At 33.3% G+C, this 27,636-nt stretch overlaps 7 protein-coding genes across 7 annotated transcripts; 5 read left to right on the top strand and 2 right to left on the bottom strand.

The window, feature by feature from the left end:
* Positions 1-65: 65 nt before the first annotated feature.
* On the top strand, positions 66-2,798 carry LOC122579622 (pectate lyase 1-like). The gene is made up of 4 exons (XM_043751828.1): positions 66-305; positions 445-1,081; positions 2,078-2,320; positions 2,414-2,798. The coding sequence occupies exons 1-4, from the start codon at positions 211-213 to the stop codon at positions 2,636-2,638; spliced, it is 1,200 nt and encodes a 399-aa protein (XP_043607763.1). The 5' UTR covers positions 66-210; the 3' UTR covers positions 2,639-2,798.
* A 2,402-nt stretch (positions 2,799-5,200) lies between these two features.
* Positions 5,201-6,533, top strand: LOC122610834 (pectate lyase 1-like). Its single transcript, XM_043783792.1, has 3 exons — positions 5,201-5,833; positions 5,932-6,174; positions 6,285-6,533. The coding sequence occupies exons 1-3, from the start codon at positions 5,201-5,203 to the stop codon at positions 6,507-6,509; spliced, it is 1,101 nt and encodes a 366-aa protein (XP_043639727.1). The 3' UTR covers positions 6,510-6,533.
* Positions 6,534-10,086: 3,553 nt separating this feature from the next.
* On the top strand, positions 10,087-12,183 carry LOC122579172 (pectate lyase 1-like). The gene is made up of 4 exons (XM_043751285.1): positions 10,087-10,262; positions 10,416-11,028; positions 11,230-11,472; positions 11,954-12,183. The coding sequence occupies exons 1-4, from the start codon at positions 10,117-10,119 to the stop codon at positions 12,179-12,181; spliced, it is 1,230 nt and encodes a 409-aa protein (XP_043607220.1). The 5' UTR covers positions 10,087-10,116; the 3' UTR covers positions 12,182-12,183.
* A 1,785-nt stretch (positions 12,184-13,968) lies between these two features.
* On the top strand, positions 13,969-16,240 carry LOC122579173 (pectate lyase 1-like). Its single transcript, XM_043751286.1, has 4 exons — positions 13,969-14,169; positions 14,574-15,186; positions 15,615-15,857; positions 15,945-16,240. The coding sequence occupies exons 1-4, from the start codon at positions 14,060-14,062 to the stop codon at positions 16,170-16,172; spliced, it is 1,194 nt and encodes a 397-aa protein (XP_043607221.1). The 5' UTR covers positions 13,969-14,059; the 3' UTR covers positions 16,173-16,240.
* Positions 16,241-16,771: 531 nt separating this feature from the next.
* LOC122579357 (single-stranded DNA-binding protein WHY1, chloroplastic-like) lies at positions 16,772-24,717 on the top strand. Its single transcript, XM_043751521.1, has 7 exons — positions 16,772-17,127; positions 17,209-17,300; positions 17,460-17,552; positions 23,056-23,150; positions 23,224-23,297; positions 23,373-23,461; positions 24,169-24,717. The coding sequence occupies exons 1-7, from the start codon at positions 16,932-16,934 to the stop codon at positions 24,286-24,288; spliced, it is 759 nt and encodes a 252-aa protein (XP_043607456.1). The 5' UTR covers positions 16,772-16,931; the 3' UTR covers positions 24,289-24,717.
* A 240-nt stretch (positions 24,718-24,957) lies between these two features.
* On the bottom strand, positions 24,958-25,368 carry LOC122610833 (cysteine proteinase inhibitor 5-like). The gene has a single exon (XM_043783791.1). The coding sequence runs from the start codon at positions 25,366-25,368 to the stop codon at positions 24,958-24,960; it is 411 nt and encodes a 136-aa protein (XP_043639726.1).
* A 1,887-nt stretch (positions 25,369-27,255) lies between these two features.
* Positions 27,256-27,636, bottom strand: LOC122610832 (cysteine proteinase inhibitor 5-like). Its single transcript, XM_043783789.1, has one exon. The coding sequence runs from the start codon at positions 27,634-27,636 to the stop codon at positions 27,256-27,258; it is 381 nt and encodes a 126-aa protein (XP_043639724.1).

Here is a 27,636-nt window from a genome sequence, read left to right as displayed (position 1 = left end):
TACTGAAGGTATACATATATAAACATTCTTGTTTTTGAAATGACAAAGCTCTCTAACCAAAAATAATAAAAACATAATAAACAAGTCATTTGCTTGTACAGTGAAATGATTCGCTTTAACGAATCATAATAAATTAAAATTAAGAGAATAAAAATCACAAATAAGGTTCCTTAGGTAACCAAAAAACTTGGTGAAAAAAACATTCATATAATGGGGAAACATTCTTTCGTTGTACTTTTTACCATTGCCATCGTCGTCACTTTGGCACACGCTGCACGCGTTGAGCTTAATAGTGAACTCAAGGCGTGAGTAATTCTGTTATTTTAGCGCCTTGCTAGTTTTTATTATTCGTATAATTGTTTGAAAACTGTTTCTAAATATGAAACATTTTCCAAAACGAATATTTAGTGGGAACAAATGAAATTTTTTTTTTCTTTTGTACAGGACAATTTGGGGATCAAATTCATCAAGGAGGGCCTTAACAGCATGCGAAGCAAATAATGTAATAGACAAGTGTTGGAGGTGCAAACCCGACTGGGAACAAAACCGACAAGCATTGGCTGACTGCGCACAAGGTTTCGCAAAAGGCACCACTGGTGGCAAAGGCGGGGAGATATACAAGGTGACTAATCCAACGGATGATGATCCTGCGAATCCAAAGGAAGGGACGCTCCGATTTGGTGTTATCCAGAATAGGCCTTTGTGGATCATTTTTGAAAAAGATATGGTCATCACGTTGAAATGTGAGATGGTGGTAACTAGCGACAAAACTATTGATGGCAGAGGTGCAAAAGTTGAGATCACTGGAGCTGGTGTCACCCTTTATGAAGTTAAAAATGTTATCATTCATGGGATTTGTATCCATGATGTTAAAGCAACCTCTGGTGGTATGATTAAGAGTTCAGAAGGTCCACCAAAAATGAGACATAAGACCGACGGTGATGCTATTTGTGTTTCTGGTTCGTCCAAGATATGGATCGATCATTGTGAACTCAGTAAGGGTGCAGACGGGCTCATTGATGTCACCTTAGGTAGCACATGCGTAACCATTTCTAACTGCAAGTTCAGCCATCACCATAAGGTAAGAAACAAGTTATATAGTTAACATGATGGTAAGAACACTACATATTATAAAATTCGGTTCATGATAATCAACAAATTTAATTATAAAGTTCTCAAATTTATATCTCAATTCTCAAACATACACAGATTCGGTTATGTTGAGATCATTACCCAACCTAGGATCCACTAAGTCCATCAAACTCTTCTTTTTGTAAGATCAACAGCATTGGGAAGAAAAGACATATAGAGAATAAGAGTCAGCCTTGTTTCTTTTTAACTTAATAAACTTAATAGTTAAGAACTTAACCATTCAGTCAAATTTCATGTTTCTTTTTTGACTTAATAAACAAAGATTACCGTCAATTACTTATACTTTACTTAATAAATACAGACATTCTTAATGCATTCAGCCACTTCATATACTCTGCACTTAATGACTAAAAAAAAACGGGCCCTAGTCACTTAAGATTTGTAATATGGATATAACTATACTAGGGAAAAATGAGATTACCCAATCAAGTAAACAAATAAAACATCTGCTTTGTAGTCCTTTTTAGTTTTTACCCCAAAACATGAAATTGAGTAGGGACTATGGAGAGAGTTGTGATAGCGTAAGACACTCCGACCCCCTCATAGAGGTACGCCCAATGTATTAAAATTTTGGAAGCTCTAGGGGCGTTGGGCATGTGCCTGACCCACCACTACTATTGGGCCGACTCTGTAGATACATTGATGCAAAATATCATATCTTTTGAAAAAGAGTGATTTGTTCATTCTTAAAATTTATGATTTTAAAGAACTTAATACATAAACATGTTAGTAAACACTTCAATGGTGATGTTAACGTGTTAATTATGTTGAATCTTTGAACTTCCAGCACTCAATTTGTATTTTTAATTGTTATCACCATTTGTAAAACTAAGAACATTCTTAAAGGAATACAACCCCATATATGTATATGTATGTGTGTGTCTCTATATATATACAAGTTCAATAAATTTTGTTTGATAAACAGGTTATATTGCTCGGCGCAGATGATGCACATCATCATGATAAAAATATGGTAGCAACTGTTGCATTTAATTGGTTTGCTGAAGGATGTGATCAAAGGATGCCTAGATGTCGATTTGGGTTTTTCCAAGTCGTTAACAATAATTACGATGGATGGGGAACATACGCCGTTGGTGGTAGCGCGGCCCCAACTATCCTCAGTCAAGGTAACCGATACAAGGCCCCCGATGATCGAGCCAAGAAAAATGTATGCCCATTACTTAAATATATTACCTTAATAATAAAAACATATTTGAAAAGTAATTACAAAGTCAATGCTTTAATACATGGTTTTTTAAAGGTGTTGGTAAGAGCTGATGCACCAGAGTCAGAGTCTATGAAATGGAATTGGAGAACAGAGAAGGATGTTCTTGAGAATGGAGCTATATTTACACCATCTGGGTCTGATCCAGTAATGACCCCTGAACAAAAGGATGGCTTGATTCCAGCTGAGCCAGGAGAGTCTGCTCCAAAACTCACTAGTTGTGCCGGTCCACTCTTATGTACGCCTGGATCACCTTGTTAATCGAATTAACCACCCCATTTCTTTGCATATTAAATTTTGGATTTTGTTTGCAAAGAAGAAAATCTCATTTTTAACATTTATATATATATGTATTAAGAAAATGGAAAATGAGCCATTTTATCATATTGGCATGTATGATTCGAATATGACAATATATAGAAAAATAGACTTTAGAGTTATTTGATTTAAAGATAAGATAGTTCATAACCTCACATTCTTTTTTACTTTGAATATGTTTATAAATGTTCATTTTGGATGAAAAACACCTAATTTATGTTTGACAAAGCACTATCTATCTATATTTCTTTATAAAGCATATTGTTTTTTTTTTTATTTTTAGAAACTAATCATTTTTTTGGTATTCTCATAATACCCCTTACACCATACTTAAACATAAAACTCTTATATACCCTTCTTTCCCCGTTCTCTTTAATCATTATACGCTTTCATCGACCTTCTATCACCCTCCGCCGCCGCCCTCCTTCTCCACCGCCTCCCTCGATCTCTACCACCGCTTCCCTTTTATATTGTCCTCACAGTCTAGCCACCGTAACGCGCGGGCATTATGCTTGTATACTTTCATCATATATATTGCCATTTAGGCCGGTAGATTACAATTTTAACAATTTACCTACTCTGATTTGTCACATCACATGTTGTCCTTTACTCAATAAAAGTTATCTCTAAAAAACTACTCATATCTATATATTAGATGGCATTGCGGGTACGTAACTGATGCGATACCCCTTTTCCATTATCATCTCCACGAGTTTTTTATAATCCACCAATTAACAAATATCCACCAACGGATAAAATATGTCATTTATATCCATGATCAACGGTCATACAAGTTCACAAATAAATCGCAGGTTATTATCTATATTTATACTCCCTTATAATGCAAACCGACCCTCCTTAATTCAGACATTTTTAATACCCAAAATGCCCTTGACTAAACACAAAAATTTCACATCTCTGCCAAAACACAATACACACAATTTATTGAATCGATATCCACCACGACCGCAACAAATCTAGTTGGATTGTCAAAAGTATTTGTATTACTCTGAATTTTAATAGGCAATGTTTTAAAACGGGTTATCGGACTTATAGGAAATCACAAAACCCCTTTTTGAAGTATATATATTTAGCGACAGCATTATCATTGCAGATGGTCTCGCAATTTATTCTTGTTTTTGACATTTAATAAAACTCTAAATTAAGAAGAAATTAAATTTCCATGACGACATTGTTGTCACAAAAAGGTCAATTCGACTTTCCAAGTTAAAAAACAACTTATGTTGGGTCATTTAGTGACTCTATAGTGACGATATTGTGTTGTCGCAAAATGACTTTGTATCAAAAACTTGTTTTTCTTTTATTGAAAATACAACACTTTTTAGTAATTTACAATAAATGAATATTTTATATTGCAATGTACAAAACATGTATTGCTGTGAATGATTAGAAGTTATTGTGAATTTATCACTCATAAAATAAACAATTTTCATATTTTTAATGTGAAAAGATTTAATTCATTAAAGAATGATTTTAATATATTTTCAGTTTTTGACCAAAACAGGTTACATGGAATTATGTCGAAAGAACTCTTAAGCAGGCTTTCACAAATTACAGGTCATGCTAGCTAGCTAGGATTTGGATTAGCCTCAAAGTTGACACTTTTTGTGATGCGGCTTTAATTATAAAATATGTTGTTCATATAACTCAACCGATTTAGTGATTACTTCTCATGGTTTAGTGACTGAAGCAAGTGAGAAAAAGACCGGACATAACTCTAATTAACAAGGGCAGTGAAAAATTTAATGCTATTCACGATTTAATTCTCGTCGCTAATCAAAATTTTCTTTTAGTGACTACTAGTAATAATTCAATTAGAGACTTTGATTTTGTAAATTAGAAATATTTATTAAAGGTTAATTTTACATGAAAGATTAGATAATAATTTGTTGGTATTGTGTTTTATGTTTGATCAATCCCATGAAGAAAATACGAAAATTATACAAGTAATTACTATTCACATCACATTTTCTCTTGGCTCACATAATTTGTTGCAAACATATTGACCAGGTCAATTCTTGGTAAACCGTTTATGTCTGAAGTATATATATAAACATTTCTAATCATTTAAATGAAAAAAATTCTCAAGAAAAACCCATAATAAACAAGTCTTGTACAATGAAATAATTCGCTTTAACAAATCATAATAAAGAATAGGAGAATAAAAACACAAATAAAACGGAAAAAAAAAATTGAAAAAACAAAAAGAGTTCATACAATGGGGAAACATTGTTTCGTTGTCGTTTTTACCATTGCCTTCATCGTTTCTTTGGCACAAGCTGTACGCGTTGAGCTTAACAATGAACTCGAAGCGTTAGGAATTGTGTTCTTTCGGAATCCTGATATATATATTTTTATATATTTATATATTAATTGTTTAAAATGATGATTCTTAAAACATTTTAATTTCTAGCAGGATTATTTAGTAGGAATAATGTAAGTCTCATTAATTAAAATGTACCAATAATTTTGGTGTATAGGACAATGTCGGGATCAAATTCATCAAGGAGGGCCTTAACCGCATGTGAAGCAAATAACTTAATAGACAAGTGCTGGAGGTGCAAACCCGATTGGGATCACAACCGTCAAGCATTAGCTGATTGTGCACAAGGATACGCGAAAGGAACCACTGGTGGCAAGGGTGGGGAAATATACAAGGTGACAGATCCAACAGATGAAGATGCCGCAAATCCAAAGGAAGGGACGCTCCGGTTTGGCATTACTCAAAACAAGCCTTTATGGATCATTTTTGAAAAAGATATGGTCATCACTTTGACACATGAGCTTGTAGTGCAAAGCGACAAGACTATCGATGGAAGGGGTGCAAAAGTTGAGATCACTGGAGCCGGTTTCACCCTTTATGAAGTTAAAAATGTTATCATTCATGGGATTTGTATCCATGATACTAAAGAAACCCCTGGTGGTATGATTAAGAATTCAGACGGCCCACCAGGCTTGAGACAAAAGAGCGACGGTGATGGTATTTGCGTTACTGGTTCGTCCAAGATATGGATCGATCATTGTGAACTCAGTAAGGGTGTAGACGGGCTCATTGATGTCACCTTAGGTAGCACAGCCGTAACCATTTCTAATTGCAAATTCACCAATCACCATAAGGTACGTAACAAATTAACAACTATGTATATAAGAGATCAAATTGGGGAATTTAATGCCATCTTAATTAATATATATTTTATGTGACATATATATAACAGCTTATATTGCTCGGGGCAGACGATGGACATCATCACGATAAAAATATGTTAGCAACTGTCGCATTTAATTGGTTTGCTGAAGGATGTGATCAAAGGATGCCTAGATGTCGATTTGGGTTTTTCCAAGTCGTTAACAATAACTACGATGGATGGGGAACATACGCCATAGGTGGTAGCTCGGCTCCAACTATCCTCAGTCAGGGTAATAGATTCAAGGCTCCCGACGATGCAGCCAAGAAAAATGTACGTCAATTACTTACATCTATCACGCCTTAGGTAGTTAGGACACATTTAAATATTATTAGAATGCATGATTACAAAGTTCCTAGCTAATATTTAAAATGGTTTGAAAGGTGGTGGTGAGGGCTGATGCACCAGAGTCAGAGTCCATGCAATGGAATTGGAGAACAGAGAAGGATGTTCTGGAGAATGGAGCTATATTTACACCATCTGGGTCGGATCCACAGATGACCTCCGAGCAACAGAATTGCTTGATTCCTGCTGAGCCAGGAGAGTCTGCTCAAAAACTCACTAGTGCTGCTGGTGTACTCTCATGTACCCCTGGATCACCTTGTTAATTGAATTAACCAACTCATTTCTTTGCTACTACTGTGATTTTTTTATTTTTTTTGCAAAGAAAAAGAGGTTATTCTAGGTTGTTGTTTTTTTTTGATGTGCCAAACACTGTAGTTTTGATGTGATTTGTTAATTGAATTAACCAACTCATCATCTTTTGATGTAAATGAGTCTTATTTTGCTTTAGTTTCTATACAGGCCGGCGTAGTTTTATTATTCGTTTCATTATAGTTGTTAGAAATAGGTTAATACACTGTAGTATTTTAAAGTTTTCGAAAATGATAATGACAGCCCTAAGGATTGTCATTAATAGCTTATTACATGCATAAAAAATAGTACTTTATATATCAATAACAGCCCCCTAAATTTTCACAAGACAAAGTACAAATTTTAATGCATCAAATTAACTTATACTGAAGTTTTATACCGTAAGTTATTAATTTTCTAATAGGAAATTAATTACATATCCTTTTTGGACTTAATTAATTAATTACATATATACACAAAAATGTCTACCATAAAGTTATAGTTTGAATTGAAATCGATCTATTGGTAAATAGTTTACGACACAAACGAGTAATATCAAAAGGGAAATCATATATACTCTTAAAAATTAGCTTAAAAATTATTCTAAAACCATAAGATTTTGACATGTAGATTTCACTCATTTTTTTTCGTAATCGTATCTCTTGATTTTGACATTTGCCATCATCTTATAATTAAAATAATTTTTAAGCTATTTAGTTAGAAGAATTAATCAGCTTTATATCTAAACACTCTCATACACTATATCATTTATCATCCCCAACTTTTTAACATTTTTTTCAATGTTTGCATCATAAACTTTGTATTTGTTATTACTTTACCAAGAACATATAAAAAGAAAAAGGTTTAAAAACTATCAAAAAAAAGTTAAGGGATAATGATAACTAATTCGAATTGAATGCTGAAAACATCATCAATTCATAATCAGCATGAGCAAAACATTACCTTGTGATACTTTTCTATTTGATTTTACCAAATGTTTGTACAGATCGGGGGTTTTAAGATTTAAGAAAGAATTACAATGTGTATGGGGTTTTAATGACAATTCTCTATTGGTGGGAGCTTGCTCCTTTGTACACCGGTGATTATATCGTATGTATGTTTTTAGGGTTCTTTGCATATCCTTTGTTGTTGCCTCTTCCTCCCTTTATATAGTGGGAGCGTATCTTGAGGAGAATGTTGAGAATGCGGTTAAATCTTCTATATTTATGGTGAAGATCATGCTATCCCAGGAAATGATATGGAAGAGTTCCATCCGTGCTTATCTTTATACCAAGGTCACGTATACCGTGTTGAAGGCTAGGTGTAGTCTGCGTGCTGAAGGCTGGGTGGGTACGTCATCACCAAGTTTATAAATTTTACCAAATTTATAACTAAATTAATCTCAAAAATATTTTGTTAAATATGAAATGAATGTGAAGTAATTTTTAATCTAACCATTTTTTTTATTAAGGTTGATAAATAACTTGATATACATTAAATCAAAATAGTATTTCTAATATTTTAAACTAATTATTAATTAAAAGAAATATCATTTTTAAAACATTACTCGTATTATTTATTAAAAAAATATACTGATCGATGGGTTATTAATATGAGTATAAAAGATGATTGTAGTTGACTTGAACAAATATAGGAGAGAAAAACTAAATTTTTTAATAAATAAGATTGTTCAATTGGGTTATAAATAAGGATGATTTTAAAATTATTGGGCATGACTATCGATACTTCTATAATATATTATAAAAATAGTAACATCATGTTAAAAGTTACATGTAGAAAATGTCTGAAAAATCCTTAATGATTATATTACACTATCAGTCCTTTATCTTTTAAAATGTCTTCATTAACCCTTTACATCAATTTTTTTTTATCTATTATCTATACCACTCGACATCGCTTATATCGCCAACAGTTTCCCTCACCACCACATCATCGCCGCCACAAATATCGCCATATTGCGCGGGTAATATGCTAGTTATAACTTAAGTTCATTCCCAATCTAACCTTGCTGTATACAAAGGGAGGGTCAAAAATTCCCACTCTAGTTAATTGCTACTCTAATATAAACTAATAAATTCATAAGTTAACAATTTAATAAAATAAATATATTAATTGGATTTGACTAGTTAACAAGTCTATAAATTTTTTCCTGAATCATCGAAAATGACTCATGGCATCACGGAATTAATAGTACGTGCAATGTTTCATCATTGTATAATGAAGTTATACTAGATGTCGAATACTTAGGCCGGTGCTTATAAAGCGTCCCCGGCTGCGTCTTAGGCCACAAGGACGCTCGATGGCTATTGACAATGGGTGTCCTCATCCTTGCGTCATCTTCCTTGTTCTTCGCCAAGAAGTTCAAAAACGCTCGGTGTGGGCCATTTGTAGCCGTTTGATTTTTTATTTTTATTTTTGTTTCTCAACGTTCAAATTAACTTTTCCTTATTTAAACTCTAACATTTTCTCAATTTAACACAACCAATTCAAATCACTAAACAATTTCTTTCAACTCATTTTTATCCTCCTCAAACCATTCAATTTTAAGATGGCTGATATCAAAGAGGATACTTTCCTTCAAACTGAACTCTCTAACCAAATGGGTTACTTACGGAAGAAAAGGCGACAATGCGAGCATCAGCTTGAGGCAATACAAGCACCAGGTCGCAAGGTCTCGAAGCACGAAGAGACATATTCTATGTTTCTGCAAGTGTCTGCAACACGACAAGTGGTAGGCAAACGAAGCTGCTTACCGTGGCTTAGGGAAAATGTCAATCAAAGATGATGAAGATGAATAGTAATTTTAATGATTATGTATTTCGTTTTTCTTTTTAATCAAGTACTATGTTTTTTATATTTTGTGTTGTCTTTTATTTTTAAGTAATATAATTTGTGTGTTATTAATAAAATGTGTTTTTTTATTATATTTGAATGGTGTTTTGTTAATTAAATAAATGATAAAAGAATTGATGATGTGGCGAAAAAGTTCTGAAAAAATTGTCCTTATAAACAATGAGTGTCCTGAGGAGAATCCTGAATTATGTGATGTTAATGTGACACTGAAGAAGTTTCAAAAAGTTCAGTACTATAAGCACAGGCCTTAATGACTTTAAAAGAAAAAAAAAATCAATTGGAAATATATTATTTTTATATTTTTATTTTGGTTATGTTGGAGGAATTCGAGAGACAGTCTAGCTCTATCTCTCATTAATTTCATTCATCACTTGTCCAGAAGAAAATTGATCAGATGTAGTATTAATTCTCCTCCTATTTTGGTCCTCGCATTTTCTCTTGGCTCCGAGCATTCGATGCAAAAAATGGTGACAATGTAATTCTTGGTAATCCACTTATTACGGAATTTATATAAACAAAATTTTCTTATTTATCTTCAACAACAAGCAGAAACATAATAAAGCCAATACATAAGTGATCCATTTTAGGATCCGACATAAATAAACTACTTATAGTTCCTACGATCGATCTATTGTCGAAATGGAGAATCATAAAGTTTTGAATTATAATTTTTCCGTTATATTTTTCACCCTCACGTTTGCTTTTTTGATGCCATCTATTCTAGCTCGGTCACCCGACGATGACAAGACCATTGCAGATGTCGTGGACTACGGTGGCGAAAGTGGTATGGATGATAAGAATGCCGCATATAACCCTGAGCAATTCCCTGGAAAATATTCTGGAGATGTCGAAGCGTAAGTTTCTCATTCCATCACTTTTGAAATTTGAGTTTGATTGTTGTATTCTCACATGCACAAAAACAGAACAAAAAAATTGTTTTGTTTTGATGGATGTCATTGTAAGTGTGACTAATTACATTAACATATATAAAAAAAAATCTTATATAGGTCAATAACGGAAAAGAACTCAACAAGGAGAGGCCTAAATGAATGTGCGACCAAAAATCCAATAGACAAGTGTTGGAGGTGCAAAGCAGATTGGGCGGACAACCGAGAAGCATTAACCCAATGTGTGATTGGTTTCGGAGCAGGAACCACTGGTGGCGCGGGCGGGGAAGTCTACACGGTGACTGATCCATCAGACGATACCCCTGAGAGTCCCAAGGAAGGGACGTTGCGTTATGGTGCTACCCAAAACAAACCTGTTTGGATCATTTTCGAAAAAGATATGGTCATTACTTTGAAACACGCACTTCCAGTCACTAGTGACACGACTATTGATGGTAGAGGTGCGAAAGTGGAGATCGCTTTTGGTGCAGGCATCAGCGTCCATACTGTCAAAAATGTCATCATTCATGGGATTCACATTCACGATACAAAAGAATCGCCAGGTTATGCAGGGAAAACAGGTTGTGATGGTGATGCTGTTGCTGTTAAGACTTCTTCCAAGATATGGGTCGACCACTGCACGTTTAGTGGAGGTGTAGATGGGCTCCTAGATGTCACTGTTGGTAGCACAGGCGTAACACTTTCTAACAACAAATTCAGCGATCACGACAAAGTAAGAACATATATAACTCATATATATAATTCTAGCTTACCGCGATTATACATTTCAAAACTAATTACTACAGATATTCAGCCAATGAGGTTGGTGGCACACTTTGACTTGACCCCACAAGTTGAAAACAACTTGAGGGGATCCCCTCCATATATACGTACTACTCCGTAATTATTAACTTTCGAAATTAAACGTGAATAGATCATGTTGCTCGGGGCAGATGATAGCCACGCTGAAGATAAAGCAATGTTAACCACGGTTGCGTATAACAAGTTTGATCAAGGATGCGTCCAAAGAATGCCTAGATGTCGACATGGCTTTTTCCAAGTCGTCAACAACGACTACAACAAATGGGGATTGTATGCTATCGGTGGTAGTGCAGCTCCTACTATCCTTAGCCAAGGCAACAAATTCGTGGCTCCAGATGCGGCTGACAAGAAAAATGTATGTGAAACCAAATATATAGCTATATATATATATATATATATATATATATGTTTGAATATATATATATATATATATATATATATATATATATAATATAATAAGGCCTGTTCTTATAAGGGAGTCCTCCCTCCGTCCCTCAATTCAAAGACGCAGGACACTATAAGCATGGGGAGTCCTTTGCCCATCGTCTTTCAAATTAGTCCTCCCAGGGACTCCTCAAGACTCTCCATTGTGGGGTACCAAGTGGGGTAGTTGTACCTTTTTTTTATTTTATATATGTGTGTATTTGTGTGTGAGAGATAAATTATAAAATAATTGATGATGTGGTGAAGAAGTTCCAGGAAGCTTGTTTTATAGGCAGTGAGAGTCCTAGGGAGAGTCCTGAGGGAAGTCCTGCTGATGTGACAGTCAGGACTCCTGAGGACTCTTACTACTATTAGAACCGGCCTAATTATTATGTATATGTTATCTTTTGAAGGTGCTACAAAGGAGTGATGCTCCAGAATCAGAATGGCAGAATTGGAACTGGAGAACAGATTCAAATGATGTATTGGAGAATGGAGCTGTCTTTACGGCATCCGGGTCTGACCCACAGCTAAGTGCTGAACAACAAGCCGGTATGATTCCAGTTGAACCAGGATCCAACGTTCCACAACTCACCAGTTGTGCTGGTGCACTCTCATGTGTGGTCGGCCAACCTTGTTAACCATTCATGCATATGCATGGTCGTAGATACGATCGATCAGCCATTCATTTCATCCGCAACCTTATAGAGCATAATTTATTGGCGTTCTGTCAATAATATTATATATATATAAAATGTTTACTTTATATATAAACTTGTAATTGTCACCTTTTTCTTATGTATACATATGACGGATCCAATACTTGAAACGTACGTAATGAATAATTAACTTGTCCCCTTTAATTTTTGTTTATATATATACGGGTTGTAAAACTTTTTTTTTTTTTTATACCATCAAATTACTAAAACTATTAATTTTACTGCATTATTGTAACCTAATGTATGTTATATATACACATCTAGGAGTTCCAAATAGTGTTCTGTTCAGGGTGAGAAGTCAAATGTTCATATATACCTTAACGGCTTAACACGAAATATCCAACGTTTATAATAATCGATCATATCAAAAGGTTGAATTCAAACCATCAGTCTAACTAAAAAGCATGTTAGTTGTATCGAGTATCGACACATTTATAATGCGCAAAAAGTTAAAAGCTACTTGGTAGAACTTATTATAAGCTGAAAGTCTCAACATTTTTATTTTTGCATGTACCTAGCTAATTAATAAATATTTGTGACATAACTATAAGTCTATAACCAAACAAAACACTTAAAAGATTCATGGTTAAATATAAAAAGAAGAGAAAATATAAACTTATTTAGTATTTCTGGAAGTAAACAAATGAAGTTACAATAGTTAACTTTTTTTTTTTTAACAACAAGAAACTATATTAATTATATGCACATGACCAGGCTAGTAAAACACTAACGGTCAACAAAGTACAAACATAATTAAAAGAAATCTATAAATACAACAACTGACGCCAATCGATCTAGACATAACTTGAGACCTTAACCGGCAACTCATCATTAAGACGGAGTTGTCGTGTGGACCGCTTACCGCTTATGATAACTTAAATCTATTCTCAATCCAAACTCGCCATATATAGAGACCGGTTGCTTACATATTGTCCACTCTAATATGAACTTTGTAAAATCATATGTTAACAATCATATACAACACCAAATGAAGCCAGTTCAACTAATAGATTCATTTTTGGTTTTCTCGCAGTTTCTAGGTACAACTCTCAAGAGTGACAAGTCTGTAAGTTTGAAGTACGTGTAATGGGTCATGGTCTACATCTTGTAGTTTGGAGTACGTGTCAGGCTTCACCATTGTATTGTGAAATGTTCTTTGATGTCGAATACCGACTGATTGTTAAAAAGACAATCATATACAACAAATATATTAGTCGAATATATATATATATATAATATTAATTATACACGAAACTAATAATGAAAATACTTTTAGTTACATATGTTCGACTAAAATATACTACTAGTAATAATTAGAAGGCAGCCTTTATTAATTAGTTTGGTTATATATATAGTAGGAATTCGAGAGACACTCTCTATCTCTCATTTCACTCCCCGAAGAAAATTGATCAAATTAATAATGTAGTATGTATATGTTCTCCTTCTATTCTGGTCCTTGCAAAATCTCTTGGCTCCGAGCATTTCGATGCAAAAACGGTGAGAATGTATCTCTTGGTATTCCGCTTATCACTAAATTTTATTTATATAAAACAAAGTTTTCTTATCTATCTTCAACAAGAAACCAATACATAAGTGAGCCATTTTAATTAGGACCCGACAGAAAAAAAGTATTTATACGATATAGCTAGTAATTGGTACGATCGATATATATATATATATATATATATATATATGGTCGAAATAATGGAGAATCATAAAATTTATTATCCTGTTCTAATTTTCACCCTCACCTTTGCTTTTTTGATTCCGTCTAGTTTAGCTCGGTCGTCCGAAGATGACATGACCATTGCAGATATCGTGGACTATGGAGGGGAAACTGGTTTGGATGATAAGAATGGGGCATATAACCCCGAGCAATTTCCTGGAAAATTTGCTGGAGATGTGGAAGCGTAAGTTTAATATTCCATCACTGTTAATTAAAAGTCAATCGAGATTGGTCGTTGTAATAAATCTCACATGCATTACAAGTTTACAACAAAACCTCTGTTTATTAGCACATTTATATATGGATTTGTTGATCATGTGTGTATATGTGTAAAGCGATTATGAAAAATGATAAATATAACCTCATGATCCTCATATATATATGCATAAGTAATCTGTACATTATTTTATATAACCACTTCATGTATTCATGGAATATAGTAATTCAATATGCATGTAATAAGTTTTTATACATAGGCTAGCTAGGGTGTTTTGTTATTACGAGTATTTCCTAATTAGATTTAGTATTACAAATTTGACTCGCACACGTTTAGATGTAAACAAGTTATATATGTTTCCAAACTTGTAGGTCTATAACGGAAAGGAACTCAACAAGGAGGGACCTACATGAATGTGCAGACAAAAATCCAATAGATAAGTGTTGGAGGTGCAAAGCAGATTGGGCGGACAACCGAGAAGCATTAACCCAATGTGTGATTGGTTTCGGAGCAGGAACCACTGGCGGCGCGGGTGGGGAAGTCTACACGGTGACTGATTGTTCAGACGACACCCCTGAGAATCCTAAGCAAGGAACGTTGCGTCATGCTGCCTGCCAAAAACATCCTACCTGGATCATTTTTGACAAAGATATGGTCATTACTTTGAAACACGCACTTCCAATCACTAGTGACACGACTATTGATGGTAGAGGCACGAAAGTTGAGATCGCTTTTGGTGCAGGCATCAGCGTCCATACTGTCAAAAATGTCATCATTCATGGGATTAATATCCACGACACAAGAGAAATGCCAGGTTATTCAGGAAGATCAGGTTGCGATGGTGATGCTATTGCTGTTAAAACTTCGTCCAACATATGGGTCGACCACTGCACGTTTAGTGGAGGTATAGATGGGCTCCTAGATGTCACCGTCGGTAGCACCGCCGTAACACTTTCTAACAACAAATTTAGCGATCATGACAAAGTAAGACCATACTTCAAATGTCTTAATTTGACTTTTTTTTTTATTCAACTTTGACCATAAGTATTTTTTTATTGTGTTATATAATACTCGATATAAAATATATGAATATATTGAGTTTAAAATGTATTCTTTCATTGATATAACTTTTAACAATTAGTACATATTATAGACAAAAATATTTACGGTTAATATTGAAAAGAAAAGACTTTAAAAGTTAAATTTCAACTGTTAAAACGGGACAACAGTCAAACCTTGAGTATACTATTAAAAGACTAACGACAAATAATCTTTTAATAACTTGATTGGTTGAAAAATAGTTAATTTATTGGAAATGACAAATGAAAAAGCACTTTGATGATATTATTTTACGCATATAATAATAAACTATATATCTACATGACTAAACTTTTGAAAACATCAATATATAGGTCATGTTGCTCGGAGCAGATGATAGCCACACTGAAGATAAAATAATGCTAGCCACGGTTGCGTATAACAAGTTTGATCAAGGATGTGTCCAAAGAATGCCTAGATGTCGACATGGCTTTTTCCAAGTCGTTAACAACGACTACAACAAATGGGGAATGTATGCTATCGGTGGCAGTGCAGCTCCTACTATCCTTAGCCAAGGCAACAAATTTTTGGCTCCGGATGAGGCTAACAAGAAAAACGTATAATTTAAATTATACCCAATGAACAATATTTACACGACGTGATTAATATATGTATGATTCTATCTTTGTATATATTTTTTGAAGGTGCTTCAAAGGGCTAACGCTCAAGAATCAGAATGGAAGAATTGGAATTGGAGAACAGATTCAAATGATGTATTCGAGAATGGTGCTATCTTTAAAGCATCCGGGTCTGACCCGCAACTAACCCCTGAGCAACAAGCTGGCATGATTCCAGTTGAACCGGGAACTAACGTTCCACAACTCACCAGTTGTGTTGGTGCACTCTCATGTGTGATCGGACAACCTTGTTAACCACGCCGGGTCGATGAGCCGTTCTGCAACCTTATAATTTAACATAATTGACATTGTAACAATGTTTACTTTATTAACTTATAAAATGGTCAAACGTCTACAATTATACAAAGACGAAATGAAAATTGTCAAATGTACCTTTTACTATGTTGGTGTTCCTTCGATGGTTTTACACTTTTATGTACGACTTGATAGTTTTTAAAGTAACGATAAACCTGTTAATTGTAGAAGCTTGTTACATACATTCAATGCTGCGAATTTAATTTTAAAAGAAAATGATACTGATACAAGTATTCTTTTGTTAATTTACAACAAATACAAATTTTTCAGCATACGGTAACAAGTCAGAAATGATGTCTCATTTGTGATGGTACAGATATATTTTTAAAAATTTAAAAGGTAACAACCTTTAGAATACATGGTTTGACGGGTTAAAGTTTCTTAGACCCTAAATAATCCATTCCAGATCACGACGTACAAGCATTGACACAACACGTGTGACTTGATTAATACACGAGCCGAATAAGTTGTGAGTTAGTTTTTTTGAGTCAAATGGTTAGTCTTGGGCACAAAGGGTTTATTGTTTTACCAATAATTCAACACACCCTACGTTGACACAAAACGGGGTTCAAACATCAAAGGGGTTTATCAAGATTCTGACATCTCTGTCTCTGAAGACAATTTCAAAGATTTTTAATTTGTGAGGAGATATATTCTCACTATATCACTTGTGAATCAAAAATTAAAACAAACAAGAAAATGTTAATAAATCTCTCAATATCTCCTTCTCTGTCAACAACAAGAGAAAGTTGCATACTCCAAAACCCTAAATCCAATTTCACCTTAAACCCACAAAAAACCCTTTTTCCATCAACACTCAAATTCATACACAATAACTTAACAAAACTCACTTTGAAATGTCAGTATTCTGACCAACAACAACAACCTAGACAAGGTAATGTTCTGTTTTTTTTTTCCCCTAAATAGAAGTTTTTAGTTTTGAATTGAAATGGGTTTTGTTTGGATTGTTGAATAGAGGCTCCAAAGGTTTTTATTGGGCATTCGATTTACAAAGGGAAGGCTGCGCTTACTGTCGAACCTCGCCCACCCGAATTCGCCCCTTTAGATGTATGCAAATGCTTTTTAACATTATGTTATTTGTATCTGTTTTTCCATTGTTTATGTATTTGGTTATTGTTTCTACTGCTCATTGGATACAAATTTTGGATATAGTTTCTTTGAAAAACTGTAAAGTTCATTAATTTATGGGGGCGGTTGTTTGTGCAGTCGGGGGCGTTTAAGCTAACGAAAGAGGGGTTCGTGTTGCTTCAGTTTGCGCCTGCTGCTGGTGTTCGTCAATATGATTGGAGTAGAAAGCAGGTAACTTTTTTTCCCCTGCTTTCTGATTGATGGCAATTTTAGTTTTCGCACAAATAAGTATTGGTGGTGTTATTGTTACTAGAATTTACACCCCTGTAAGCATTCCAAACATTGTTATTTAGTCTTGAAATTCATCTATGGATTAAATGGGTTTCATTACATTAAAATATTATATACTCAAAATTTAATACAGATAATGTAAATTTAGTATGGAATAACAGTTCAGAATTTTGATGTGACTTGATATTCTCGATTAATAGATTACGATAAATATAGCACAATATAACTTAAAAGCAATAGCTATTCAAAAGGTCTATGTGAATTATTTGATATATTCATTAGTTCATCTAATATATATGAATGATAATGATATAACTAATATGTTCCGAAATTTTTTGCTCACTGCAGTTTCAAACCTTTTTAATATTTAATTTTGTATTTGTATGTATTTGAAATAAAAAGTTTTTTTTTTTTATACATGAAATAGAGATCATTAATAACTTGTTGAAGAATTTTAAGTTGAATTGTGGGAAATTTTAATTAGCTAGATTTTATTTTCTCAAGTAGAAGGCTAAAAAGTTAAATATTGTTTATTTAAGTTAAGTATATTTTGAGATATTTTCTCTTATGTAAAGCTAGAAAGTGTAATATCTTTATTTAGATTAATTTCAACTTAGTGAGATTTTTTGTCCGGATATAATCTGGCCTTGGTCAGGTCATTGTTTTGCTCCCCTGCAAAGTTCCCACGGTTTATCATCCTTGGGTCATTTAAGTCAGTGATGAGAGTCCGGTAATGGACTAGACTTTTGCAACCTGATGAAGTGGAATCTTTGATGAAAATGGTACCTTAACAGTACAACAATATTGTCTAGAAAAGTGACTAAATCGAAGCCATTTTGTGTGCAGAAAGATTTTAGGAATGAGAGGGTGAAAGAGAAATGGGCCTTGGAGATATTGGGGGTTTCAGTAGGACTTTGTAACTGTAAGTTTTAATGCAATGTGATTGAGTGAATTATTAGATGGTTAGAAACATGTGAGATATGGATTGTTTTAGAAACAGGACTGATATAAAAAGCTGTCTATATACATCTAGGATGATTAAGCCTTTTCAGCTAAATAGGGTTATCTTTTAGCTAGAACGACCATGTACTTGTTATGATAGTTTTTGATCAGCGTATTAAATAAAAAGGACAATAGATGGGAGTTCAAAACGAAAATGTATTTGCATTATCATTTTTAACTCATCTTCAATGACTTGAAAAGCTCTAAGTTTTAATGCATAAAAAGGCTTTGAAAAAAGTCAATGATCAAGCTCCCATTGGGATGCTCTGAGGTTGGTTCTATTTATAATAAGATTAAGGTAGGAGATGTGCACCATAGTCATGAATACCAGTTTTGGTTCTCCTCAATTTGTGTGTGCTGGCTGTTGCTTCTGGTGTTTGTCAATATGATTGGAGTAGAAAGCCTATAACTTTATTATCCTGGTTTTCAATTGAAGTTACAGTTGATTTATTTTAATTTGGTATTTAAGTTATTTAGAAATTAAAAAAAAAAAACCCATTTTATGAATCTTGCTATGGGCAGTTGGGCATCTAAAAGCCTGATTTTAATCATGTCAAATTTCATTGTTGACTTACGTAGACCAAAGTCATAGTTCATATGTAAAATGATTATTGGGACTTAAAGAATCAAATGATCCATTTTGTTAAAGTTTGTGATAGATAAGTTTATAGGTATCCTGAAAACAAATTCGTTTTCTTGCAGCAACTCCTTGGCCCAATAATCTAAGTGTTGCAATTTATCAGATTCAGAAAAATATATTATTTTAGTTTATATATATATTTATACTATATATATATATATTTTCGAAGCAAGGGGGACAATCAAATAAGAACAGTTTTAAAATAAGAACGGTGAGAACACCTTAAAAACATCATTTTGATGCATTAAAAGTCTATAAAACTGACATAGTGCATAACTAATTATCATTATTTAAGTGTTTAACAACACATTGATTCATCAAAATCGAAAAAATCACGTTTTTTGTTGGATGCATCATTTTGATGAATATGCATCCAAGATGGATGCACAAAACAAAAAACATGATTATTTCGATTTTGACGGATGAATTTGTTGTTAAACACTTAAATAAAGATAATTAGTTTTGCACTATGTTAGTTTTATGGACTTTTAATGCATCAAAAATGATGTTTTTAAGGTGTTCTCGCCGTTCTTATTTTAAGAGTGTTCTCACCGGAGTGTTACCCTTCGAAGCAATAAGGTAAAAGCATGACATTTGTTATTTAAATCGTAAATAGCATAGTAAAACAACAAATTAAAATACTTTGTCAACCACATAGTTCTCAAAACTTACTCTCTATTTAAACATCATAATTCACATTTATCAGCATCATTAACACCTACACAGGTCCTTTAAAAGAGTAAAGAACCAATTTATTCGTAAATTGCACATCAGCAACTACAGCTTCATAATTTCTCAATTTACCAGCACGGGCACCATCTTTGGCTGCGATAGTTAGCCTGTTCTGTATTCCATACCCTTGAAGGAACTCAGCTTTCACCAAATGGTTGAAGATGAGTTTGGTCTTGGCCTGTTGATTATGTCTTTCCACTGCAAACTTCCCATACTTAACCATCCTTGTATCAGTTAAGTTTGTAATGGGAGCCCAATTATCAACATGCATCCTGGCACCCAATGAAGGGGTGGGAGCGATGAAAAGGAAACCCAGAAAGAATACGAGTATTGTGAAGAGGAGAGGCTGGTAATTTGAAACCATTTTCTTGTTTAAGAATGATTAATTCGGAATCAGAGTTGAAATGAGAGATGGGAGTTTATTCGGGGCTTACGTAGGAATTTATAGCAGTAAGTTCACATGTAAAGTGCTCTTGTAATTGCATTACATGGTAATCAACATATGCATGCATAGTAAGAATGCTATTTTTAGAATAAGTGTAAAAATCATCCTATTTTTTGATAAATTTTAATTACATGTCCTATCTTTAGGATGTTCATGTGTGAGATATGGGCCCCCATTGTAATCTCATATGTAATTCAATAGTATGTTCTCTATATAAACATGTGAGATAGAGGGTCTACTGTAAGTTCATACGAAATATGCTTTTGTAATTGCATTTTATGTTAAAAAACATGTGAGGTATGGCATAAATAGCAAAATACAAATTATAAATACAATTTTAGAATGAAAACAAATTTCATTAACTTTAAAGGGTGAATTTCATTATGCACAAATTTACAAACTGTACAAAACAAATACAAGATTACATGGATACAACCATGCCTTACAATATTCCTATCCTTTACAGTTCAACCAAAACTAAATTCCAAAACAATAATTCTGCATGAAAAATTCCAGCAAGCTCAATTCCAACCAAGCATTTTCTTTATTACTTATCCTATTTCTAGAATGTTGTATACCTGAGATTTGGGGCTCATTCTAATCTTGCATGAAATACGATAGTATATACTCTTGATAAACATGCAAGGTACATGATCTATTGTAGTTTCACATGTAATACATTCTTGTAATTGTATTACATGGTAAGAAACATGTGAGGCATGACATAAATAGAGGAATACAAAGTAACAATACTATAATCAGAATGAAACACAATTAATTCTATCTATAAACAAGTCTTTATTATTTATCTTATTTCTAGAATGTATATGTGAGATATGGGCCCATTGTAATGTCCATATGATATATAAAATATGCTTTTGTAATTGTATTACATGGTAATAAAGTTATGTCATAAATACAATACACAGTAAGAATACTTTATTTGAAATTAGAGCAAAAAGCATCCTATTTTTAGATAACTTTTAGTTACCAGTACTATTTGTAGAATGTGTATACGTGAGATATGGGTCCCATTGTGATCTCATATGTAAAATGTTAGTATATTCGTCTGTTCTGAAAAAAGTATGTTAGTATATTTGTTGTGACTTTGTAAATTGCTTTCGGTGTCTTGCCGAAAGTTACTTTTACTATATATTTCTGCTGTTCTAAAAAAATATCTTAGTAAATACATGTGAGATAGAGGGTCTATTGTAAGTTCATGTAAGATATGCCTGTAATTGTATTATAGGGTTTGAAACATATGAGATATGGCTTAAAAAGCTGAAACTGCTAAATCAGAAGTATCGATACTTTAATTAGATTGAAAGTAACATACTTTTTTTTGCTATCATACTTTTTTTAGAACGAACATGTGAGCCCATTGTAATCTCACAGGTAATATGATAGTGAATTCTTTAAATAAACATGTGAGATACATAGTCTATAGTAAGCTCATTTGAAATATGCTCTGGTGTATGTAGTAGATGTATATGTGAGATATGGGGCCCATTGGTAAGGTCCCTGACCCTGACCTTGAGGTTCTATCCTAGGCATTCGTGTAGTTAGGAGTAGGATATTTTGCCGTTCTAAAAAATAATTTTGATGTTATCTTTCCTTAATAAACATGTGAGATACAGTGTCGTATATTAGATTGTAATTTGTAAGACTCGTGTATATCTGGTATGGCCTATCAGTTGCAAAAGACAGTGGTATAGTTGATTGTCAGAAACATTTGAGATACGAAAGAGGGAACGCTATATTCGTTTTTTTTATCGTTTTATTGTCTCAGTTCTATATCTCTTAACTACTAGGATAAACAAAGGTAGCGCGTAGCAGTATTTTCCGGGATAAAAATACTGAGGTGTAATTTGCACAATACCATAGCAGCTGTCTAGGATCTCCTTTTTCTTTTGTGAGTTTTTGTACAACATAACTAGTGAAATTGATTCATCATATGCAAAGATTTAGATAGTAACCATGGTTTATTTTTTTCCGTATCTTGTAAATGGGACACTATCACGTTTGCTCTTCTTTTTACCTCTTCGTACGGCCACACGGGACCCACACAATGGAGATGCTACATGACCAAAATAATAGGGTAGACGACGTGATGCTTTAGCAAATATAGATAAATAAGGTGACTTCTTGAGTAAAATGCTGCGTATCTGGAAAAGGTTATAGCTAAATGTATGAATTTGTTCTTATGAATTATTACATATCTTTTTCAGAAGTTGTAAAATTTGTCTTTAAAGTTAAACACAGAAATTGTGTACTTCATGCAAATGAACACTATTTGTGTCTCTAATATACTTTACCCGTCTCTTTATTTATTTAAAACTTCGCTAACATAATCTTTATACAGTAACCAGCTTAACATGGTGGTAAGATTATACCTAATGCCCTTTAAAATTATGCTCACTGCATTATTCATATATTAGTACTATTTATATGAGTTGTTAAGACTGTGCCTAATGTAATCAGCCTAACATGGTGGTAAATTTCATTCTACTATTTGTGGTAAAATTGTTGTGCATCTTTTTGCTGATCATACTTCCCTCATACTCATCATTCTTTGAATTTAATAATATTTGTTTCTTTTCATCTATGTTCTTCCATATTTCTAGGTATTCTCGTTATCTGTTACTGAAATCGGAAGTTTAATCAGTCTTGGTGCAAGGGATTCATGTGAATTCTTTCATGACCCTTTCAAAGGAAAAAGGTTTATATTTTTTTTCAACCATGATCAGTTTGAGGCCAGTGAATATTTTTATGCTGAACTGTACATTTTGCAGCGATGAAGGCAGAGTTAGGAAGGTTTTGAAGGTAGAGCCTCTCCCAGACGGATCTGGCCACTTCTTCAATCTGAGTAATTATCACTACCTACTAATCTTTTTTCATTTTTGAAAAATAACATTTAACTAAGTGCTCTTATGAATTGAAGGTGTTCAAAACAAGCTTATAAACATGGATGAGAGCATTTATATCCCCGTAACAAAGGCAGAGTTTGCAATTCTTGTTGCAGCTTTCAATGTATGTTTTATCTCATGTCCTTTAACTCTGTATGTTCATTAATTTTGTAATTAGAGGTGGCAGTTCAACCCGTATATATATATGAATGGGTCGTCGTGGGTTGTATAATATGAATTCATATCTAGTAGCTCTAATGGATTGAAAAATATAGATGGTTACATGAGAAAATGCATTAAACAGGACAAACTCTCCAAAATGGTACTGTTAATGCTTAAAACCTCCTAAATTGCTTATTCAAAAAATTTTTTCTTGTCATTAAGTATATTGTGTTTTTAATATTATTTAACACGCTAGTTATTTTAAATAGTAAATAAGTAATTATAAAATACATTGGTTCAGCTCAACCCGTACTGAAGATTACCTGTTTCCAACCAAATCCCTTGCCCAACCCACCTGATCTGCCCACCTTATATTTCCAGTCTTCTACTGTATTAAATCTTGTTGACAATCATGTCAGTGATATTCTAGACATGAATTCTTAATCGGTCCAAATATATTTAGTGTGAGGAGTGAACCTGTCTTATTATTATACTTGGTTTGTTGTTACAATGATACCATATTATTGCAACTAACTTAAAGACACGTTAAACTCGAAAAAAATTGAATTTTTCTTGGCAGATTGTAGAAATGTAAATGCTTGAACCACCTTCGTGCGTGATACATTGCACATTACTAATAGTTTTCATCTTTTAACTTGGTGTATACAGTTTGCTGTGCCATACCTTTTGGGTTGGCACACCTTTGTGAATTCTATAAGACCAGAAGATACTACTCGTTTCAACAATGCTAACCCGCGATCTGGTGCTGACTTAGAATGGAGCAGATAGTCATTTCTTGTTTCACCCTTCAGAGAATGAAATTCTGAAGACCGTTGATGTATATGTGATGCTATCAAGGGTATCATCTTGTTCTCTATTCTCTTGCTTTTATGAAACAAAAATTTGACCTTCACTTATGTATCTCTTTGTTAAGCATCAAGTCTATTAGGATTCACGTATGGATATGGTTTTAGAACTTAGAATGCAGTGATTAAGTTCTGTAGTATATTAACAACTAAACATCTATCATGGTGTTTTTTGTTGAACTGGTTCTTTTCAAGGATAGGCCAAATGTAGTGAACCTTTTAATTTGGATCATCACTTTCTAGATTAATCTTACTAGCTATGTTAAAGCATCTGTTGTAGTGCAGGGTGTATCTTTTGGATGTATGAATCACCTTCCTACGGGAGATGAACAAACATACAATTCAATATTAACCTCATGAAAACCCCTATACGTGATTAAAGTACTACTCGTGAAAAGGTAAAAAAAATGATGGGGTCCACACGAGGCTATGGTAAGTTGGTAACTATGGAAGATGGTATATTTGTGGTTTCCCTTGCATTCATAGAAAAGGAACTACAGTATAGCAATTTTCATTGGTACCAATATTATCTTTGATGTGTTATTCAATATATTATTGTCATGGATGAACGATGGCTTTAACATTTTGTCAACTACAACAGTCTACCCATCCTTATAAAATAAACTCTTTCTGGTCCTCTAAAGGAAACAAGATGCATAAAGTTTTCATTTGGCCTGTCGAAAACAATTGCTACATAATTCTTCAGTGTATCATCTGCATTGCCATCTTTGGCTGCAATTGTTAAGTTGTACTCTGTTCTTGCCTGTGATTGTGTCTTGCCATTCACCAAATGGTCAAAGGCTAGCTGAGTCTTGGCCTGGAAGTTGTGCCTTGCTACTGCAAATTTCCCAATATCCACCACCCGTGTGTCACTCAAATTCTTGATGGGCGTCCAATCATCAACAACTCCCTCACCACCCGGCGCAGGTGAGATGTCGACGGAAATGGTTACTGGAAATATGAGAATTAGCGTAGCGAGAAGAAAGTGATAACTTGAATCCATGTTATGCGTAAGTTAAAAATGAACAAACGAAAAAAAGGCATGGGACTCCTTTAAGGAGAAAGGGATTTGGGTTATGATAATTTCACATGAAATGTAAGGGTGTATCGTGTCATAAGAAACAAGTGAAAAATGCATTATGGCAAGATTTTTCCTATCATACTAGATTATAGCCCGTGTAAAACGCGAGAGAAATACATAAGAAAAATGCATTTTACATATAAAAGGCTGACAAAATAACTGAAAAAATATAATCGAAAATATAAAAATAACCTAAAATATACAATAAAAGATATAAAAACACTGACATAATAAGAACTAAAATAAGAACAATCACATAAGTAACAAATGAGACAATAATTAACTTTCGAGAGCTTCATTGGGTGAAAAACTTCGAACTGGACAACTTTTTTTCACTGGTTACCTTCAAAGGTATTTCGTATAAATTTATTTCATATAATATACCAATAAAATAAAACAGGATTGAGACATCCTTTGACCGACACATGATTTTTTTTTTTTTTTAAGCAGCATATCTCCTAACATAAATATCATTTCAATATGGGGGATGGGAATATAGGACTGATAGGTACCTAAGCTTAGGTGTTGAACACTCACAAATTATTTTTTTAATCCATAAAATTCATGGGGGCCCAAACATTAGTCATTAATCAAAAAATATTAAAAATTTTGTATGTGAAGGGTTCCACACCTAAGCTTAGGTGTCAGACAACCTTATATTCACTTTTCCCTTTCAATATTTATTGTGTCAAAAGTTTAGTTTTTTTATTTTTAAAATCAACTCGTATATCTCATTATATGATATTAATATATGAATTGTAAAATAAAATAAGCACCTCTATTCAATAGCCTAACAGATTCAAGGAGAAAACATGAAATTAAAGAGCTGTGACGTTGAGTAAGTATGAAATTGCCTATTTGGATGTTGCATTTGTTATTCCTAATAATTTATTCTGTCAAAAATTTCATACTTATTAAAGTTGAGGGATCGAAAAGGTATAAGACTAAATGTTTAGTCAAAGATGATGTCATCAAGGTTGATCCAATGGTGAGTATTAAATGTTGGAAAATTATAGAGGGTATTGATTTATTCAATTTAGATTTAAAGTTCTCTTTTAATATATATAAAAGATTATCACGCTTTATATACTTTTTTTCCTATATTATTTAAAATAAATGCGAACCGACTATTTTTATGTTCAAACGGTTTAATGGTAGCAAGCTGATGTAAAATGTGTTTGTATGTATAACATATATATATATATATATATATATATATATATATATATATATATATAGATTACAGGTAAAATAAAACAAGCATTAAAGAAAAATTAATAAAACAAAAGTTTTTCTTTCATTAAAAATCACATAAAAATCACCTTACAGTAATATATATACTTGTGCTTCGTGAATTTTCGTGTATTAATTTTATCATAACCTAAATACTACAATTTTGTCTTATTTTTTCACTTAATACTTGTTTTACAATCACCAAATATATGTCCAAGGAGAGTAAGATATGGTTCCATAATCCATACTTCTATCATGTGGGCTAGCCCAATGTGACTTCTGATTGGAAAATATTTGTTACACTTGTCTTAACGCTCCTATTCCGTAAATTTTAAGTATCGAGTATCGTGATTGGTTTGTTACTACTCTTACATATTTACAAATTACAACAACATGCCATGTCATATATGAACGGTCAAATTAACAAGGGAAAGGAAATAAACTTGTAATAGAAAAAAATGCTGCAATTGAAACATGTAAAATGAAACGTTATTTAAGTTGTAGATATATGATAGAAAAGAAATGGGTTAAATGTACCCATAATTAAAAATAAAAAAAATCATAGTTTCCTTAAACTCAAATAGGTCCCCTAAAGGACTCAAGCTCAAAACCATTCTTATATGGCCTATCAATAACAAGGGCTATATACTTCCTGACTGTGGGATCACTATTGCTATTTTTAGCTGCAATGGTGAGGTTATAATTTCTTCCACCATCAATCTTGGTTTCACAGTGTACCACATGGTCATAGACTAGTGTAGCCTGAGTCTGTGAGTCGTGTGTTACCACTGCGAATTCTCCAGCGCTCACCACGTCCGGATCACTCGGGTTGATGGACTTCCAATCATCGTTAGTTGTATTGACACCCAATGCGCAGGAGATATCTAAGAAAGCGGAAACCAAAAAGAAGGCGGGTATTATATAGAAGAGAGTTTGATGAGCCGAACCCGAACCCAT

This window comes from Erigeron canadensis, chromosome 8 (genome assembly GCF_010389155.1).
Source record: "Erigeron canadensis isolate Cc75 chromosome 8, C_canadensis_v1, whole genome shotgun sequence".
Classification (NCBI taxonomy): domain Eukaryota; kingdom Viridiplantae; phylum Streptophyta; class Magnoliopsida; order Asterales; family Asteraceae; genus Erigeron; species Erigeron canadensis.
Note: the sequence above shows the minus strand (reverse complement) of the source record. Positions and strands in the feature narration are given on the sequence as shown.

Excerpts from the sequence above, each read along its gene's own strand:
- LOC122579622 (XM_043751828.1), top strand. The coding sequence starts at position 211 with ATGGGGAAACATTCTTTCGTTGTACTTTTTACCATTGCCATCGTCGTC. Across the intron at positions 306-444 it reads CTTAATAGTGAACTCAAGGC|GACAATTTGGGGATCAAATT; the intron begins GTGAGTAATTCT and ends TCTTTTGTACAG. Across the intron at positions 1,082-2,077 it reads AGTTCAGCCATCACCATAAG|GTTATATTGCTCGGCGCAGA; the intron begins GTAAGAAACAAG and ends TTTGATAAACAG.
- LOC122610834 (XM_043783792.1), top strand. The coding sequence starts at position 5,201 with ATGTCGGGATCAAATTCATCAAGGAGGGCCTTAACCGCATGTGAAGCA. Across the intron at positions 5,834-5,931 it reads AATTCACCAATCACCATAAG|CTTATATTGCTCGGGGCAGA; the intron begins GTACGTAACAAA and ends TATATATAACAG. Across the intron at positions 6,175-6,284 it reads ACGATGCAGCCAAGAAAAAT|GTGGTGGTGAGGGCTGATGC; the intron begins GTACGTCAATTA and ends ATGGTTTGAAAG.
- LOC122579172 (XM_043751285.1), top strand. The coding sequence starts at position 10,117 with ATGCCATCTATTCTAGCTCGGTCACCCGACGATGACAAGACCATTGCA. Across the intron at positions 10,263-10,415 it reads TATTCTGGAGATGTCGAAGC|GTCAATAACGGAAAAGAACT; the intron begins GTAAGTTTCTCA and ends AATCTTATATAG. Across the intron at positions 11,473-11,953 it reads ATGCGGCTGACAAGAAAAAT|GTGCTACAAAGGAGTGATGC; the intron begins GTATGTGAAACC and ends TATCTTTTGAAG.
- LOC122579173 (XM_043751286.1), top strand. The coding sequence starts at position 14,060 with ATGACCATTGCAGATATCGTGGACTATGGAGGGGAAACTGGTTTGGAT. Across the intron at positions 14,170-14,573 it reads TTTGCTGGAGATGTGGAAGC|GTCTATAACGGAAAGGAACT; the intron begins GTAAGTTTAATA and ends CCAAACTTGTAG. Across the intron at positions 15,187-15,614 it reads AATTTAGCGATCATGACAAA|GTCATGTTGCTCGGAGCAGA; the intron begins GTAAGACCATAC and ends ATCAATATATAG.
- LOC122579357 (XM_043751521.1), top strand. The coding sequence starts at position 16,932 with ATGTTAATAAATCTCTCAATATCTCCTTCTCTGTCAACAACAAGAGAA. Across the intron at positions 23,151-23,223 it reads GACCCTTTCAAAGGAAAAAG|CGATGAAGGCAGAGTTAGGA; the intron begins GTTTATATTTTT and ends TACATTTTGCAG. Across the intron at positions 23,298-23,372 it reads TGGCCACTTCTTCAATCTGA|GTGTTCAAAACAAGCTTATA; the intron begins GTAATTATCACT and ends TATGAATTGAAG.
- LOC122610833 (XM_043783791.1), bottom strand. The coding sequence starts at position 25,368 with ATGGATTCAAGTTATCACTTTCTTCTCGCTACGCTAATTCTCATATTT.
- LOC122610832 (XM_043783789.1), bottom strand. The coding sequence starts at position 27,636 with ATGGGTTCGGGTTCGGCTCATCAAACTCTCTTCTATATAATACCCGCC.